At 40.6% G+C, this 17,729-nt stretch overlaps 1 protein-coding gene across 1 annotated transcript; it reads right to left on the bottom strand.

The window, feature by feature from the left end:
- Window positions 1-104: 104 nt before the first annotated feature.
- Window positions 105-6,075, bottom strand: LOC138960921 (cilia- and flagella-associated protein 20). Its single transcript, XM_070332558.1, has 5 exons — window positions 5,865-6,075; window positions 5,038-5,117; window positions 3,362-3,473; window positions 1,636-1,824; window positions 105-1,123 (listed from the first exon to the last, which is right to left on the bottom strand). Exons 1-5 carry the CDS (start codon window positions 5,946-5,948, stop codon window positions 1,013-1,015), a joined length of 576 nt encoding a protein of 191 aa, XP_070188659.1. The 5' UTR covers window positions 5,949-6,075; the 3' UTR covers window positions 105-1,012.
- Window positions 6,076-17,729: the final 11,654 nt, after the last annotated feature.

Raw genomic sequence — 17,729 nt, 5'->3', positions numbered from 1 at the left:
TTGAACTAGAATGAATGTGTGCCCGTCTGCACTTCATTACACTCACACGCACAAAACATACACACACATACAGGCAAGGCATGCACACAAGGAGATGTATAACATACAGGACATGTATATTTATTTTTTTCACTATTTTGAGTGGTATTTACAAATTCATAAACCTAATAAAATGCATATGACAATGGTCACATGGGTGTTTCATGTGTCTGTGTGAACATGTGTTTATGGCGGATCAGTTTAGGCAGGATGTTAGGGAAATGTCATAAATGAGAGATGAATAGTAAAAATACAACAATATTACATTAAAATGTTTGCAAGTAAACAAAAAGGCCATTGCATCATATCCTTAACATCCCACCTAAAACATCCGTTTTTCCATGAATCGACTGAGAATGACTTTATACAGATGAAACATGATTTGTGTGGGGCGCGGGGGAACAAAAAACAACAACAAAATGAAACCTGACATTCTCACAAGTTTACTTGCAGAGCTAGTGTTTTTCGAAGATATAACAGCATCCCTCACATTTATAACGAAAAACAAAACCTGAGGTCACATTCGCTCCGAAAGGCAATAAGAAGCATACCTAAAAGATTAAATTCGTCTGAGAGTGTGTATGTTTGTGTCGAACACTTGTAACTTGTCCTTCGAGCGTTTTTCAAGTAAATACCGTTAGATTGTCTTTCTTTTTTCTTTTTTTCTTTCTGTACCAATCGACTCCTCGGCACTGGGTCCCCACATAAGGATAAGAGACGAACACAAGGACGAGAACTTGACGTGCGTAGGGTCCCACTGCTGTTTAGCATAGTGCCGCAGGAATGTCTCTGAAATTCTCCATGCCGAGTCTGATCTTGAAAATTAACTGCATCCAAAAAGTTTCTTTCCAACTGTTCTTATAGAGTGGTTCTTGAGTAGTAGGCGGAGTTGTACAAGAAGTTGCAGAGGAGGAGAGAAGGGGTGAAGCGTTGGGAGGCAGAAGGGTGGAGGGCGGAGAGAGAGCATCCTTCATTATTTTTTGTTTTGAACTGGGAGGTACAGCTTGAACTCCGCGGGCAATTCGTCTTCCGAGTACAGTCTGTCGGAGAAGTAGACACGACGGATTCGGCAGTTGGCATGAATCTGTAACACACAAAGCACCAAGATAAGCTTGCAGTTTTCATCCGACAGAACACAAAATCAAAACAGGAATCAGAAACTAAAGCCAAAGCTTGCAACATGCCTTAGACCGTAATTAAATATTTTCATCCAATCAATTAGAATTAATAATTCTTTCCATTTACCCATTCTATCAAACTTTGCCAACACCACCTTTCAGAAGCCTCTATCAATCCTTTGTTCTCCTTCAATCACTTTGATCGCATGACTCACAACAAATACTACTGCAATGGTTCCAAGGAAACAAGCCTTAGGCAAAAAAAAAAAAAAGGTCTGTTTACGGTAACATAGGCCAAAAAAATAGGGTCGGTAGGTCGGGATTTTTTTTTTTTTTCCAAAAAACCATATTTTTACGTTATTTGGTTGTTTCCCCCCCCCCCCCCCCCCAAATGCCAAAAAAAAAGTCTGGGGTCGCGCGAAAAAAATAGGGTCGGTCGGGTTACCGTAAACAGACCTATTTTTTTTTGTGGCCTTACCTGGACTCTGAGAGTCTCGATGTAGTTGGTACCATAGGCACGTCGGGTAAAGTCAGACAAGTTGAACTGAATCTGGTTCCAGCCATCGTCCAGTCTCATGGGCATCGTGCAGATGAAGGGCTTCACTCGTGTCGTGCTCTGGTAGTTACTCGCCCTGAAGCGCCTCCTGACATTCTTGTCATCCAAAACCTGGAACACAGACAATGGGAATCATCATTAAGCAAAGAGAATTTTTATTAAGCATACGCTAAAACCCTGAACACTAAGTCTTTATCCTGGTTCACTTGTCTAAGTTGTGAATTTTCTTTTTCTAATCTAGAGACTTTTACACTGCAGGACATAAACAAAACAATTCCTCCTATATGACTACTGTGAAACTAAATCATCATAATTTAATGTTTTCAGTCACAGTTCTAGCCTCACCAGCTATTTTACACATCTTTTAAAGGCACAGTAAGCCTCCCGTAAACCATCACAGAGCTCCCCGAGCGTCTACATACAGTACAAGCATACTTCCATTTGAACGCTCACCGAACGGGAACATCCTGGCTGCTTTCTGTCGAGCGTGAGAAATTTTCAAAGAATTTATTTTCGTGGACTTGGTCCTCTACAACAATGGCGCCTCGTTTTGGTGCTGGACGGCTGTTATGAATATCCCGGAAATCACGCCCGGACAGTAAGCCTCCCGTAAACCATCACAGATACTGTCAGGCTTTTACACAGAGTACAAACACCCTTCCATTTGAACGCTCACCAAACGGGAACATCCTAGGTGCCCTACGTAAAGAGCGAGCAATTTTTAAAGAATTAATTTTGCAGATTGTCTCGAACACTTTTTGGACCCATCCTGAACTCAGGTCAAACATGAGTTACTTCCCTTCGTGTCTCATTCTATTGATGTAAACTGGCGATAGCCGTGAATCGATGATTATCAAAATGTTTTTGGACCGTGGTGTGTTTTTGCGCTAGACCTAACTTTTAAACTCTAAATAATAAATTGACAGCTTGTTACACAAACATTCTTTAAAGTTTAATCATAAAAGAATTCTTTTTTCATCAAGACAAGATCAGTACAATTCAAAGTTGTGAAAGTTTGAAAAAAGAAAAGCCCGGAAGCAGGGTCACGCAAGGGTCGTAGCAGACGACGGTTTATGCATATCTCCGTTCCTCTCAACAGTCAAAAGCCATCGCTAGAGTTCTTGTGAACCACAGCTGTTTGTTTCGTGCATAAAAACGTGCTATTGTAAAAAAGCTCACATCGAGTCGCATTCAAATGACTAACTGACGACTTCATTGTGAAAAGGGGAAACTGGATCACACGGGTTCACGATGGCTCAGGGGTAAGATAAACCACGCAAAAATAAATTCTTTGAAAATTGTTCGCTCTTTACGGAGGGCATCTAGGATGTTCTCAATCGGTGAGTGTTTAAATGAAGGGTGTTTGTACGGTGTGTAAAAGCCTGACCGTATCTGTGATGGTTTACGGGAGGCTTACTGTGCCTTTAATCTTGATCATTACTATTCTCAGAATAATTTACATTACTTTGCTTTGCACAACTGGCGTTTTCAATCTTTAAAATTAGTCTCACGACAGTATTGTACATGAACCACAATGCATGAATAATTTATAACGAGTCCTGGAAGCTGCGAAACTAAAGCACAACCCCAAATGTGCCATAACAACTAAATAACGTATCACAAATAACAAGCAGTTCACAACTCTCACCTGAACTTCAAATGTGAAATATTTCTTCAAGTTCTTGATGATCATAACTAGGAAAGGCAGCTTGATGCCAAGAGTCTTCTTCTGGTCCGCTGGACACGTGATGAACGTAGTACTGTAACACACACAACGAGAAACATGAGTAAAACCACAATGCTTTTTAGAATGTGAAGTTTACAAGTTCTCCATCTCAAGAACACAGACCTGGGAACCCCTGTTTTGCACTTTGAGTATTCTCAAACAAACTTGGTGCATTTTCAAAACAATGAGCGTACTCCACTGAGCGTTTGCACATCCATGATTAAAACATGCCTCATGCGCGTCCGTGACACCGTTAATTAAGTTTACCTTACATTTAAAACAAATGCTTTTTTCAATTTTTACTGACAAAAACTGTACCATATTTGACAGACCACAAGCCGCGACTTAAAAAAAAAAATCGCATTGCCGTTTATAAGGCAAAAAAAAAAAATAGTCTGTTTACGGTAACCCGACCGACCCTATTTTTTTCGCGCGGCCCTAGACTTTTTTTTGGCATTTGGGGGGGAAAAAAAAAAATAAATCCCGACCTACCGACCCAATTTTTTTGGCCTATGTTACCGTAAACAGACCTTTTTTTTTTTTGGCCTAAAAAGATGCGGCTAAAACGTTACCTAAACTTGAATAGCATTCACCTAATGGAAGTCGCCGCGGATTTTCATTTCGCTCGATTAGCGATTACCGGTACTTTATTAGCTCTCTACTCAAGACTCGGCGCTTTTCTCTTTGATTCGCGAATCTTCGTTTGTCAACAAGTCGTCGTGACAAGCGTACAGATAAACACCGGATGTATAAGGATCTCGCGCGCGCAAGATTTTGTTTTTTTGTGTCTCGCGATAGTTGGAGGAGCGAGAGCCGCCATGTTGTGTTTTCGTCTGCTCGAAATGTGCGCAAAAGTCGTAAATCATCCCCAAAAAGCTTATTCCGGGCGGGACTACATGTGTGTTGGTTACAAATTGTGTGTGTGATATTTTTCTTCAAACTTTTTCACTTTTCTTCTTTGTTTCACTTGTTTATTCTCGGAGCCGATTTCGCCAAATACCGTACTTTCGTTTGCCTGGTTGTTTTGATTGATTGACACGATCCGATTATATTTTTTTCGACAGCGGCTAATATAGTGATGTAATCATGTGCCAAAATACTGGATCAGCTTCAGGATGGGCTTGTGAAGAAAAGTAGTCTATGCATTTTTCTCGTCGTATTTTTTTCCCACTGACCGTACTGAGCGTATTCTCGACAATCATGCGTACAAAATACGGCGAAATCGTATGTGTTCTCAGGTCTGAGAACACTATTCGCATGTCAAGTATCAAAGCAGAACTAAACTTTTTTTAATTTAGTAAACATGTCAAATGTTCAACTTTCTCACAAAAGGTTTACGGAAAGAAGAATACAAAACCTTTGACTATCATGTCAAAAACCTTTGACTATCATGTCAAAAGGAATCGGTGCTTGGCAACGCTGCCCAAAGGCGCATGCCAGAATATAATATTACTCAACATTTAAGTCATAATTTATATAAACAAGGAAAAACAACACAAGCTATAAAATGAATGATAAATTCCTCAGAACAATTCAAGCAAAGAGAAAACTGAAAAGAAATTAAATAAGTAGCATAAAAGCAATTTGTTGACACTCACCTGACATTTGTTCCCACAATTTCTAACACTAGGGACTGGATGTCGTTGTCTGTGATACGCTTGATGTGACCATTTCGGACCTGCACAGAACAAATAAGCCATATGTTCACTCAAATGCACTGGAAATTGTCATCTAGACATGAAACTATGCACCCTCCCACCCTGTTGTCAACGAATACAAAGCTATCAGTGATAGCCACCATGATTCAATATGGCGGCCATGACACAGGAAGTGCTTCCTTAGCAACCATGATGGGAGCAGACAATGCGAGTCAAGTTTAACAAATTTACACCATTTACACTTATAATGCATCCGATACTTATTTATTCTGAAATACTAACCTAAAAGAGCGACAAATACATTACTCTTGAGACTATGTACCAGCTGTCATTGCCTCAAAACAAGTAACCAATGAGCACATGTATGACACTCGAATACCGGCCTCTTTTCTAGCAAATTATTCAGTAGATACGATTCTTGGTCGTTACTTTGGTTCAACCGAAGTGAAAAAGGATCCTTATATACTAAATAAAACGTAAGTGACAGACTATTTGTCAACAGTAGGTGTGGTCTGATCGTGTAAACAACGAACATCACATTTGGCAAATCTTCACTAAAAATCAAAGATGGCGGATAAAGAGAAGCTGACATTTTCAGAACAACCGCTAACAATGCTAGTGCAGTTAGAAGGATAAAATGCTTTATGATTAACATCTTTGATTCATTAACTATAAGTCTCTGCAACAACACAAAGTGCATCTCTCGTCACTATGCTAGAAGGTAAAATGTCGTGCTCGGCAAACAAAAACGTTCGCAAAAAACTCACCCTTTTGTCCCAAATCTGCAATGGCTTGCTACCAATGCTGTAAAGTATCGACAAGAAGCCGCTCTGAAATGTGTTCTTGAACATGTTTGCTATTTGCACTGGCTCAAGACGTGTCTAGAGCATAAGTTGTACACCACCCGTCGTCTAACACAGATCCACACGCTTCGAGCTCAAGTAGTCAAGTGAAGAAGTCGTTGTGTGCTGAGTATCTTACCCTGTCGCTATGGGACTTTTCTCTCTGGCGCACTGATTCGTGTTGCTACGGACTTTTTCCGTGTAGGAAGTGCCGTTTTCTACCTTACAAGCCTAGACATTGCTTTTTTCTTGACGTGAAAATAACAACTGTAATCATTTATGTTTGACAAATATACTTTCCGATTTCTTTCCTAGTTTTTTTCAATGTTGATAAGCATTTGAAGACGAACTATACGATGCGCATTTGGAAAACGAGTGCGTGGTCGGTTCTTCCGGCAGTGACTACGCAACGGTGGTTGCTCTGGGCGCGTGCCCAATGGTTGCATGAGGAAGAACGTGTCGCGTGGTCACCGACCGAGATGGGCGTCTCAACCAAAACAAAGCTTGCAGCATTCCTGATTGTTACAGTCATTGATCGGCAATAAATTAGCAACGGTGCGCGGATTTGCATCGCTGATTTTAAGTCAACCCGTGTCAGTCTCTGGGGGAAACTGAATGTGTGCGGCGTCAGTTCAGTCGACTCGGAGTCAGCGGTGCCAGTCTGACAGAACTTCGAAAAAATAATTTAAATACCGTACACGTGCACTTAGGTAGTTTACGTTCTCACGACATGAGAAACTCTCGATCAGCATAATCACATGTGGGGCACGCTGACCTGCTTATCTGTATCTGTCGACTGTGCCGTGCACTAATCCTAGGCCTTTGTTATGATTCTGACATAGTTATAGTACAGAACCGAAGTTACTCGCCACTGAGGCAGGACTGACACTGCGATGACCAGTGTGGTGGGAGAACTTGTAACATGTATCGTCAGTAAAGGAATATCGATGTTCCACTAAAAAAACAAGAGGCGAAGCCTTCAAGGCTCACGTAAGAAATCGACAAACAGTAACACAAACTCAATCACTTCGTCACACATACACACACACACACACACACACACACACACACACACACACACACACACACACAGAGTAAGCGGCATAGGTGACACTGTGCAAGAAAGCGACTAGATCTAGATCTGAATGGCCGATTTCGAAGAAAAAACTAGTCTCGGCCCGCTCAAAATAACAATGACCGAGACTTTCAGTAATTCCTTCGCGTGATGTCTAACCCTCTTACGTCATAATGTGACGTCTTCAAATGTTGTGACGTCTTCAAATGTTAAAGTTTCTACCACAGACATACATACATACATACATACGCACGCACGCACGCACGCACGCACGCACAGACAGACAAAAGTTAGCATCGCATAGGCTACACTTACGTGAGCCAAAAATGTCATCAACAAAGTAAGTAGGGGAAGGGCTCCTAATATGGACCACTCATTTTTGTTTCATGCTGATAATTAACTAGCTTGTTTTCTTGCGAAGAAGTTTCATTTTGTGTTTGGTAGTCCTTCTCTCTTAGGTTAACCGTCAGCCTAATTAGAGTAAAATAGCTTTGATAGACATTCAGCAAAAATTAAATGCAGAAAAAATCACAAATGGTCAATCAATATGAGGCTTATATCGCGCATATTGCGTGGGTACAGTTCTAGGCGCTCTGCAGTGATGCCGTGTGAGATGAAATTTTATACGGCCAGTAGATTGCAGCCATTTCGGCGCATATTTACCTTTCACGGCCTATTATTCCAAGTCACACGGGTATAGGTAGACAATTATTAACTGTGCCTAAGCAATTTTGCCAGGAAAGACCCTTTTGTCAATCGTGGGATCTTTAACGTGCACACCCAATGTAGTGTACACGGGGGGAGGTTCGGACACCGAAGAGAGTCTGCACACAAAGTTGACTCTGTGAAATAAATTTCCGCCGAACCTGGGATCGAACTCACGCTGACAGCGGCCAACTGAATACAAATCCAGCGCGCTACCAACTGAGCTATATCCCCGCCCCAATGGTCCATATTAGTGAAGCGGCCTTCACGAATCACCGTAAAGAGCCCCCTATACTTCAAAATAACATGATACAACTTAGTGTGCAAGTCAGACTAATTAAAATATGCTTTAGATTTCGAGTCTGTTTCGGGTTGATGAGAGCATTATTTGAAGCACACCAGGAAACTAAAGAAGCTTACCAAAAACAGAGTGAAAATGAGTGAAATTAACTTCCACGAAAAAAAGACTATTTGTTATATATAAATGTTTTTTAAATCTCGAGGGCTAGTTATAGGCACGTTATAGGTTATTTTCAGCAAGCTTCTAGTAGTAGAAACTCGGGGTCAAAACTGCTAAAATGTAACAAATACGGTCTTAGCTGTCATATATATATAGCAATTTTTGTGTGATAAAAGCTTTGGCTGTGGACAGAAACGAGTCCGTTTCAGGCAGCAAATTTAGAGTGGACGCTGCCAAAAGGGAAAAAAAGATAAAAAGCCTAACGGTTTTGAGGTTTGTGTTTCTGCAACTGTTTTGACATGTGCAAGTTATCCAGAGAGGGTGAATACAGCGAATAAAATTGTTTTTAGCGCTCTAGCGCCGTTAGTTTGTCAGAACAGGAGGTGGTCCATATTAGGAGCCGGTCCATATTAGGAGCCCTTCCCCTAGCCGTTTTTCCGAGTTGATTTTTACATTTAGTCAAGTTTTGACTAAATGTTTTAACATAGAGGGGGAATCGAGACGAGGGTCGTGGTGTATGTGTGTGTGTGTGTGTGTGTGTCTGTGTGTGTGTCTGTCTGTGTGTGTGTGTAGAGCGATTCAGACTAAACTACTGGACCGATCTTTATGAAATTTGACTTGAGAGTTTCTGGGAATGATATCCCCGGACGTTTTTTTTTCCTTTTTTCGATAAATACCTTTGATGACGTCATATCCGGCTTTTTGTAAAAGTTGAGGCGGCACTGTCACACCCTCATTTTTCAATCAAATTGATTGAAATTTTGGCAAAGCAATCTTCGACGAAGGCCGGGGTTTGGTATTGCATTTCAGCTTGGTGGCTTAAAAACTAATGAGAGAGTTTGGTCATTAAAAATCGGAAACTTGTAATTAATTTTTTTTTTATTAAACGATCCAAAAACAATTTCATCTTATTCTTCGTCATTTTCTGATTCCAAAAACATATAAATATGTTATATTCGGATTTAAAACAAGCTCTGAAAATTAAAAATGTAAAAGTTATGATCAAAATTAAATTTCCGAAATCGATTTAAAAACAATTTCGTCTTATTCCTTGTCGGTTCCTGATTCCAAAAACATATAGATATGATATGTTTGGATTAAAAACACGCTCAGAAAGTTAAAACGAAGAGAGGTACAGAAAAACGTGCTATGCAGCACAGCGAAACCACTACAGCGCTGAACAGTCTCGTCAGTTTCACTCCGTTTTGCACAAGCGGCGGACTACGGTCATTGTGAAAAAATGCAGTGCGTTCAGTTTCATTCTGTGAGTTCGACTGAGCTTGACTAAATGTTGTATTTTCGCCTTACGCGACTTGTTTTTTATTACAATTGTTCCGGCAAAAAGAATTGCAATGATTCGGGGGATATTGTTGGGGAATAGCCCTTTTTCTCAGTGATTTGTTATTTATTTGTTGTTCTTTGTTATGGGGGCCAGGAGGCCCCCATTCTATACGGATAGTTTCGATGTTGACCATGGGCAGCGCCATTTTGTTGTGAAATACGTCATCAGTTTGTGTACACAGGAAGTTGTGACATCCGTCACCCTATGGGAGGGGTGAAGGCAACATTGTTCATCAGTAGAAAGTTGTGAAATCCGTCACCCTATGGGAGGGGTGACGGCAAAATTGGTCATCACTGAGTTTGTGTAACACAGGAAGTTGTGAAATACGTCACGCTATGGGAGGTGTGAAGGCAAAATTGTTCAACAAAAACATCATAGGCCGATCTGTGCAGGGTTAACCGCAACAAACTCAAACCATTCATACTACTCTGCATTTGAGTGACTTATATACCAACATTTTTATGTCTTATTTTCAGCACCAAATCATGAACCAAAATGTTATTTATTTTCTAATTTAACATTTGTTTTACACATTTCTGAAAAACTGATAATTTTCTGAACTGTCAGCATTATCATTTGATTTTACGTAATCTGTAAGGTTTAACTGAGGAAATGGAAAAAAGAAATTGAAAAAAAAAATCACATTTATACAGCCGAACAATTGATATCACCTTTTAAAGCTCATACAGAATAGCAGGGTTTTTATCATTTGCATTTCTTGTGAAAACAAAGCAACAACAACAACAACAACAACAAACGAAATAAAAAAAGACAGAACGACAGACAGACAGACACGCACGCACGCACGCACGCACACACACACACACACACACACGAACACACACACACACGACACACACACACACACACACGAACACACACGCACACACACACACACACGCACACACACTTACTCACTCACTCATTCAACTGCAGTCTGCCCGGTTGGTGCTTTCATGCAACGCAAAAGAACAGAAGTGTTGACTGGAAAACTCTCGTGTTATTCGCTCTTACTGCCATGTTTTGATTCTGGATAGAAAAAACCACCCTCCTCGGTCCGAACGGTAACGTAAGTGTCGGGCTGTGACTGTGCCAGACTCACGAGACTTTAAAACTTGTGTAATCCATAAAACAGAAGGTGTGCGAATAATGTTTGATTCCGCGGTTTGTTTAGTTGATTTTCTTTGCCTGTCAAGAATAGCTCTGACACTATGCTGAACCTTAATCCAGAATCCCTTCCCTCAACTGATGCATACCAGCACTGAGTGTCACACCTTCAAACAACATTCCCAAGTTAGACCAAGTCCGCTATTTTTCATTTTCTCAATGCCTTCATAATTGAGACAAGTATGTAAATGAGCTTTTAGTAAATCATTCGCGACGATCAGCATAATGACTAGCTTCGACATGGACCACACAAATGAGAGCAATACATAGGCTCTTCCACATCTTTACGACAAGGTGGAGAGAGGGTAATATCGTCTCAGAGCAATACTCCACAACATGCACAGCGTAATAACAAGCACAACTCCCCGTGCGATAGTAACATGCGGGTAACCTAAAGTCCAGCGTACGCTGTCCGAATTATAATTACCCCGACCTAAAGTAAAGCATAATTACAAAAGCAATGTTAAAAGGTAGGGTATATCCCTTTCCGGCGCGTAGATTAACATGCCTACCACCACAGATCTGTACGGGCGTTTACTCTTTCTTTCTTTCTTTCTTTCTTTATTTGGTGTTTAACGTCGTTTTCAACCACGAAGGTTATATCGCGACGAGGGAAAGGGGGGAGATGGGATAGGGGAAAGGGGGGAGATGGGATATAGCCACTTGTTAAGTTCCATTACTGTTCTCATAACTTGTGATAGTGGAAATATGTGCAATGTGGAATGGTCCTTATTTTTTAGGTGCTGGAGTAGTTCTGTGATGGTAGTAGTTTTGTGCAATGCGACTCTAAGTTCAGGTGCTTGAGTAGATCTGTGATAGTCTGTTAATACTGTTGTTTTAAACTGTCTAGATCATGATTATATAATTTTATGTGATGATCTGACTAAATGATAATAATTACATGTACTACTTACTTTTTAATTTTAGGTATTGTTCTAGTATTCACTAATGTTGTATTGATATTACTGGCACCCCTTTTAAACTGATATGGTTTTTACGTTTACAAGGCGACGATGTGAATTTGTGATGTAGATATGTGGCTGGTTATGTGTGAGAATGTAAATAATTGTGTGTGTGTGTGTGTGTGTGTGTGTGTGTGTGTGTGTGTGTGTGTGTGTGTGTGTGTGTGTGTGTGTGTGTGTGTGTGTGTGTGAGTTGTGTCTGTGTGTGCATGACAGTGTAATGTACGTATGTATGCATGCATGGTGATGTGTGTCTGCATATGTGTCTGGTTGGTTTTTATTTTATTTTTACCGTGCCGTGCCAAGATGAAATCCTTTTGCAAAATTGGTGAATAAATATCTTGTATCTTGTATCTTGTATCTTTCTTGTTCACAAAAGCACTAATCAAAAAATTGCTCCAGGGGCTTGCAACGTAGTACAATATATGACCTTACTGGGAGAATGCAAGTTTCCAGCACAAAGGACTAAACATTTCTTACATACTGCTTGACTAAAATCTTTACAAACATTGACTATATTCTATACAAGAACCACTTAACAAGGGTAATAAGTGAAGAATTTTATGGGTGAGAAAAGGAAAGTAAAAGGACTTTGGGGAGGCAGAAATAGAGAAGAAACAAGAAAAAGATCCTAATTAGGTTCACGGCATCGAGAGTGATGCGACCTTCTCTCAGAAATTAGTAGAGAAGGCTCCCCCATCCACCACCCGGGGGACGCGCCTCTACGCCAATTAGGGGGCTTACTCGTCATGTTCCTTTTTTCATCAGTTTTGATATCCGAGCAAGTATCCACGTGAAAAATGCAATCATTTTTGTTTGTTTGTGTGTGTGTGTGCCTTTGTGTGTGTGTGTGGTGTGTGTGTGTGTTTGTTTGTTTGTGTGTGTGTGTGTGTTTGCACGGTGTGTGTGTGTGTATGTGTGGTTGTATGTGTGGTTGTGTGTGTGTGTGTGTGTGTGTGTGTGTGTTTGATAGAGGTCCGGGTCCAGGAACACACCATGGAGAAGGTCCAAAACCTTCATACCATGCAAGCTGCACCTTTGAAGACAGAAGGGTCCAAAACCTTCATACCAAGCTGCACCTTTGAAGACAGAAGGGTCCAAAACCTTCATACCAAGCTGCACCTTTGAAGACAGAAGGGTCCAAAACCTTCATACCAAGCTGCACCTTTGAAGACAGAAGGGTCCAAAACCTTCATACCATGCAAGCTGCACCTTTGAAGACAGAAGGGTCCAAAACCTTCATACCAAGCTGCACCTTTGAAGACAGAAGGGTCCAAAACCTTCATACCTGCAAGCTGCACCTTTGAAGACAGAAGGGTCCAAAACCTTCATACCAAGCTGCACCTTTGAAGACAGAAGGGTCCAAAACCTTCATACCAAGCTGCACCTTTGAAGACAGAAGGGTCCAAAACCTTCATACCAAGCTGCACCTTTGAAGACAGAAGGGTCCAAAACCTTCATACCACTAGCTGCACCTTTGAAAACAGAAGGGTCCAAAACCTCCAAATCTATTGTCAAAAATGCAAGTTAGCTCACAACGAATGTATCACTTTGGTTTCAACAAGATTTCATTCTGAACATACAGGGTGGCATGTATTGTACGACAAATAATGCATCACTTTAGCGAAAAACTGTGCAAAGGCTAACAGAATACGACATGCACCTTTCTCTGACAGCAGGCACCTTATGTACAGTTTATATCTTTCTTTTCTTTCTTTATTTGGTGTTTAACGCCGTTTTCAACCACGAAGGTTATATCGCGACGGGGAAAGGGGGGAGATGGGATAGAGCCACTTGTCAATTGCTTCTTGTTCACAAAAGCACTAATCAAAAATTTGCTCCAGGGGCTTGCAACGCAGTACAATATAATTACCTTACTGGGAGAATGCAAGTTTCCAGTACAAAGGACTCAACATTTCTTACATACTGCTTGACTAAAATCTTTACAAACATTGACTATATTCTATACAAGAAACACTTAACAAGGGTAAAAGGAGAAACAGAATCCGTTAGTCGCCTCTTACGACATGCTGGGGAGCATCGGGTAAATTCTTCCCCCTAACCCGCGGGGGGCTACAATTTATATAAGTCAATAAAAATAAAATATATTCTTAATGAGCATGGGCATGGTAAGTATAACCAATGACATCAACTGATTAAAGGCACAGTAAGCCTCCCGTAAACCATCACTGAGCTCCCCGAGCCTCTACATACAGTGCAAGCATACTTCCATTTGAACGCTCACCGAACGGGAACATCCTGGCTGCTTTCTGTCGAGAGTGAGACATTTTCAAAGATTTCATTTTCGTTTACTATGCGAACGGACAATCAGGCGCCTCGTTTTGGAGCTAGACCTAACTTTTAAAATCTAAATAATAAATAGACAGCTTGTTACACAAACATTCTTAAATCATAAAAGAATTCTTTTTTCATCAAGATAAGATCAGTACAATTCGAAGTTTTGAAAGTTTGAAAAAAGAAAAGCCCGGAAACGTGTCACACAAAAGTCTTTCTCGTAGCAGACGACGGTTGTGCCTGTTCGCAGCCGTTTGTTGCGTTTTAGATTCAGAGGTACACAATAACGTGCTATTGCAGATAAGCTTACAGCGAGTCGCATTGAAATCGCAAACTGACGACTAAATTGTGAGAAGAAAAAAAGGAAACCGGATCACACGGGTTCACGATGGCTCAGGGGTAAGATAAACCACGCAAAAATAAATTCTTTGAACATTGCTCGCTCTTTACGGCCCTAGGATGTTCTCAAGCGGTGAGTGTTTAAATGAAAGGATGTTTGTACTGTGTGTAAAAGCCTGACAGTACAGTCTGTGGTGGTTTACGGGAGGCTTACTGTGCCTTTAACATTTGTTGACGCGGTACTCGCATCCATGATTGCTGAAGGCAAATAAAAACGGCGCGTTTGACTTGAAAACTATTATACTTGGTACTTCCAAATACTTGACATGGAAGCAGTGTATCGTGAGTTTGGGAAAAGTGCTTCAGTTGCCGAAACTACAGGAAATAATGATTCATGCGTGTCCGGTACTCTCAACTCTAAACTGAGCCGGGCGGAGTCTCACTGACTTCAGTGCAAAATAAAAGGCGATAATTCCGACAAAGACTGAACTCAAATCCCAATGTCAATGACATCCAACATTGATTACAGTGATCTTTTGAACAAGCTATTTTGCAGCATTGTACTTGTGATCTGGCTGAGACTGAGAGAAGAACAAAACCCATTCTGATACGGGCGGACTGATAATCCATGTGAACTTATATCGAATGTTGTTGTTGTTGTTGTTGTTGTTGCTGTACGTTGTTGTTGCAGTTGTTGTTGTTGTTGCTGCTGCTGTTGTTGCTGGTGGTGGTTTTTACATTTAGTCAAGTTTTGACTAAATGTTTTAACGTAGAGGGGGGAATCGAGACGAGGGTCGTGGTGTATGTGTGTGTGTGTGTGTGTGTGTGTGTGTGTGTAGAGCGATTCAGAGTAAACTACTGGACCGATCTTTATGAAATTTTACATGAGAGTTCCTGGGTATGATATCCCCAGACATTTTTAAATTTTTTTGATAAATGTCTTTGATGACGTCATATCCGGCTTTTCGTGAAAGTTGAGGCGGCACTGTCACGCTCTCATTTTTCAACCAAATTGGTTGAAATTTTGGTCAAGTAATCTTCGACGAAGCCCGGACTTTGGTATTGCATTTCAGGTTGGAGGCTTAAAATTTAATTTAATGAGTTTGCTCATTAAAGTTGTCATTAAAATCGATTTTTTGCAAACAGATTTAAAATTGATTGCATCGTATTCTTCATCACATTCTGAATCTAAAATATATAGGCTACATATGTCATGTTTACTCTTAAAATGTGATCACAATTAACGAAAATAGAATAATTAGTCTTACGATTAAAATGTAATAAATCGATCCAAAAATGATGTCATCTTATTCGTGATCATTTCCTGATTCCAAAAACATATAGATATGATAGGTTGTATTCAAAACAAGCTCAGAAAGTTAACAAGAATACAGAAAAGCGCGCTTTCCTGCTTAGCACAATGCAATACGCTACCGCACTAATCTGGCGTGTCAATATCACTACGTTTTGCACGTGGAAGGTGAGCGATTTCCTTCACGCGGGGATTGACGAAGCTGTACTGTCTTGTGAATAAATACAGTGCGTTCAGTTTCATCCCGAGAGTTCGACAGCTTGACTCGACTAAATGTAGTAATTTCGCTTTATTACGCGATTTGTTGTTGGATCAAGTTGTACCAGGTTTTTACATTTAGTCAAGTTTTGACTAAATGTTTTAACGTAGAGGGGGAATCGAGACGAGGGTCGTGGTGTATGTGCGTGCGTGCGTGCGTGTGTGTGTGTGTGTGTGTGTGTGTGTGTGTGTGTGTGTGTGTGTGTGTCTGTGTGTGTGTAGAGCGATTCAGACTAAACTACTGACATGAGAGTTCCTGGGTATGAAATCCCCAGACGTTTTTTTCATTTTTTTGATAAATGTCTTTTATGACGTCATATCCGGCTTTTCGTGAAAGTTGAGGCGGCACTGTCACGCTCTCATTTTTCAACCAAATTGGTTGAAATTTTGGTCAAGTAATCTTCGACGAAGCCCGGACTTCGGTATTGCATTTTAGCTTGGTGGCTTAAAAATTAATTAATGACTTTGGTCATTAAAAATCTGAAAATTGTAAAAAAAAAAATCTTTTTTATAAAACGATCCAAATTTACGTTCATCGTATTCCCCATCATTTTCTGATTCCAAACACATACATATGTTATATTTGGATTAAAAACAAGCTCTAAAAATTAAATATATAAAAATTATTATCAAATTTTTTTTCTTTCCCAAATCAATTTAAAAACACTTTCATCTTATTCCTTGTCGGTTCCTGATTCCAAAATCATATGGATATGATATGTTTGGATTAAAAACACGCTCAGAAAGTTAAAACGAAGAGAGGTACAGAAAAGCGTGCTATCCTTCTCAGCGCAACTACTACCCCGCTCTTCTTGTCAATTCCACTGGCACTGCCTTTGCCACGGGCGGTGGAGTGACGATGCTGCGAGTATACGGTCTTGCTGCGTTGCGTTGCGTTCAGTTTCATTCTGTGAGTTCGACAGCTACTTGACTAAATGTTGTATTTTCGCCTTACGCGACTTGTTATCATTGTATTGGTGATGCTGTCGGTGTCCGCTAGAACTGCTTCAAGTTGAGACGGTCATGCAAGCCGTGCCTTTGTAGCTGGTACAGAAGTGAAACTGGAACCGTCGAAAAGTAAACTGAATGTGAAAGCGTATACCCGGAGTGAAAGTTACTGTGCTCGCTTCGCAAGCTCCATATAATTATTAACATGTGCACTGGCCGTACAAGTTGAAACTATAAACTCAGTTTGACGTTTCTTATTCTTGGTGCATTTGTCAATCACTATAACCTTGACCCGTGTGCACACAACTCCCAGCTGGCACCTGTGTGCTCCGAAGGTCTCTCAGCTGATTTAACCACAGGCGCATGTATGGCCGCATATCAAAATAAAAATACTATACTACTATAGAAGCTTCAGTTTCCATAACCGTGGACGGTGCTCTGCAAGCAATGAGTAAAGGCTTCTTGATTTTCAGTAATACAGTAACATAATTGCCGCAATTTTCTCCCCCCTTTCCTAACCTAGGTGGTGGGTTCAAGTGCTAGTCTTTCGGATGAGACGAAAAACCGAGGTCCTTTCGTGTACACTACATTGGGGTGTGCACGTTAAAGATCCCACGATTGACAAAAGGGTCTTTCCTGGCAAAATTGTATAGGCATAGATAAAAATGTCCATCAAATACCCGTGGGACTTGGAATGAAGTAAAAAAATTCCATCTCACACGGCATTAAGTCTCAGGAAACATGAATACACGCATGCAGGAAAAAAAATAAAAATATGGGTAGCGCCGTATGTATGGCAGCTCGCTTTCCCCGGGGAGAAAGCAGCCCGAATTTCCATGAGGGTAACCTCACTGGACTGTAAATCTTATCCAATCCAATCCAATCCAATCCATAATGCATAGACTGGAAATGGTACGTGCGATAATG

The sequence above is a fragment of the Littorina saxatilis genome, linkage group LG1 (assembly GCF_037325665.1).
Source record: "Littorina saxatilis isolate snail1 linkage group LG1, US_GU_Lsax_2.0, whole genome shotgun sequence".
NCBI classification, from domain to species: domain Eukaryota; kingdom Metazoa; phylum Mollusca; class Gastropoda; order Littorinimorpha; family Littorinidae; genus Littorina; species Littorina saxatilis.
This window is presented reverse-complemented; position numbering and strand designations above follow the sequence as displayed.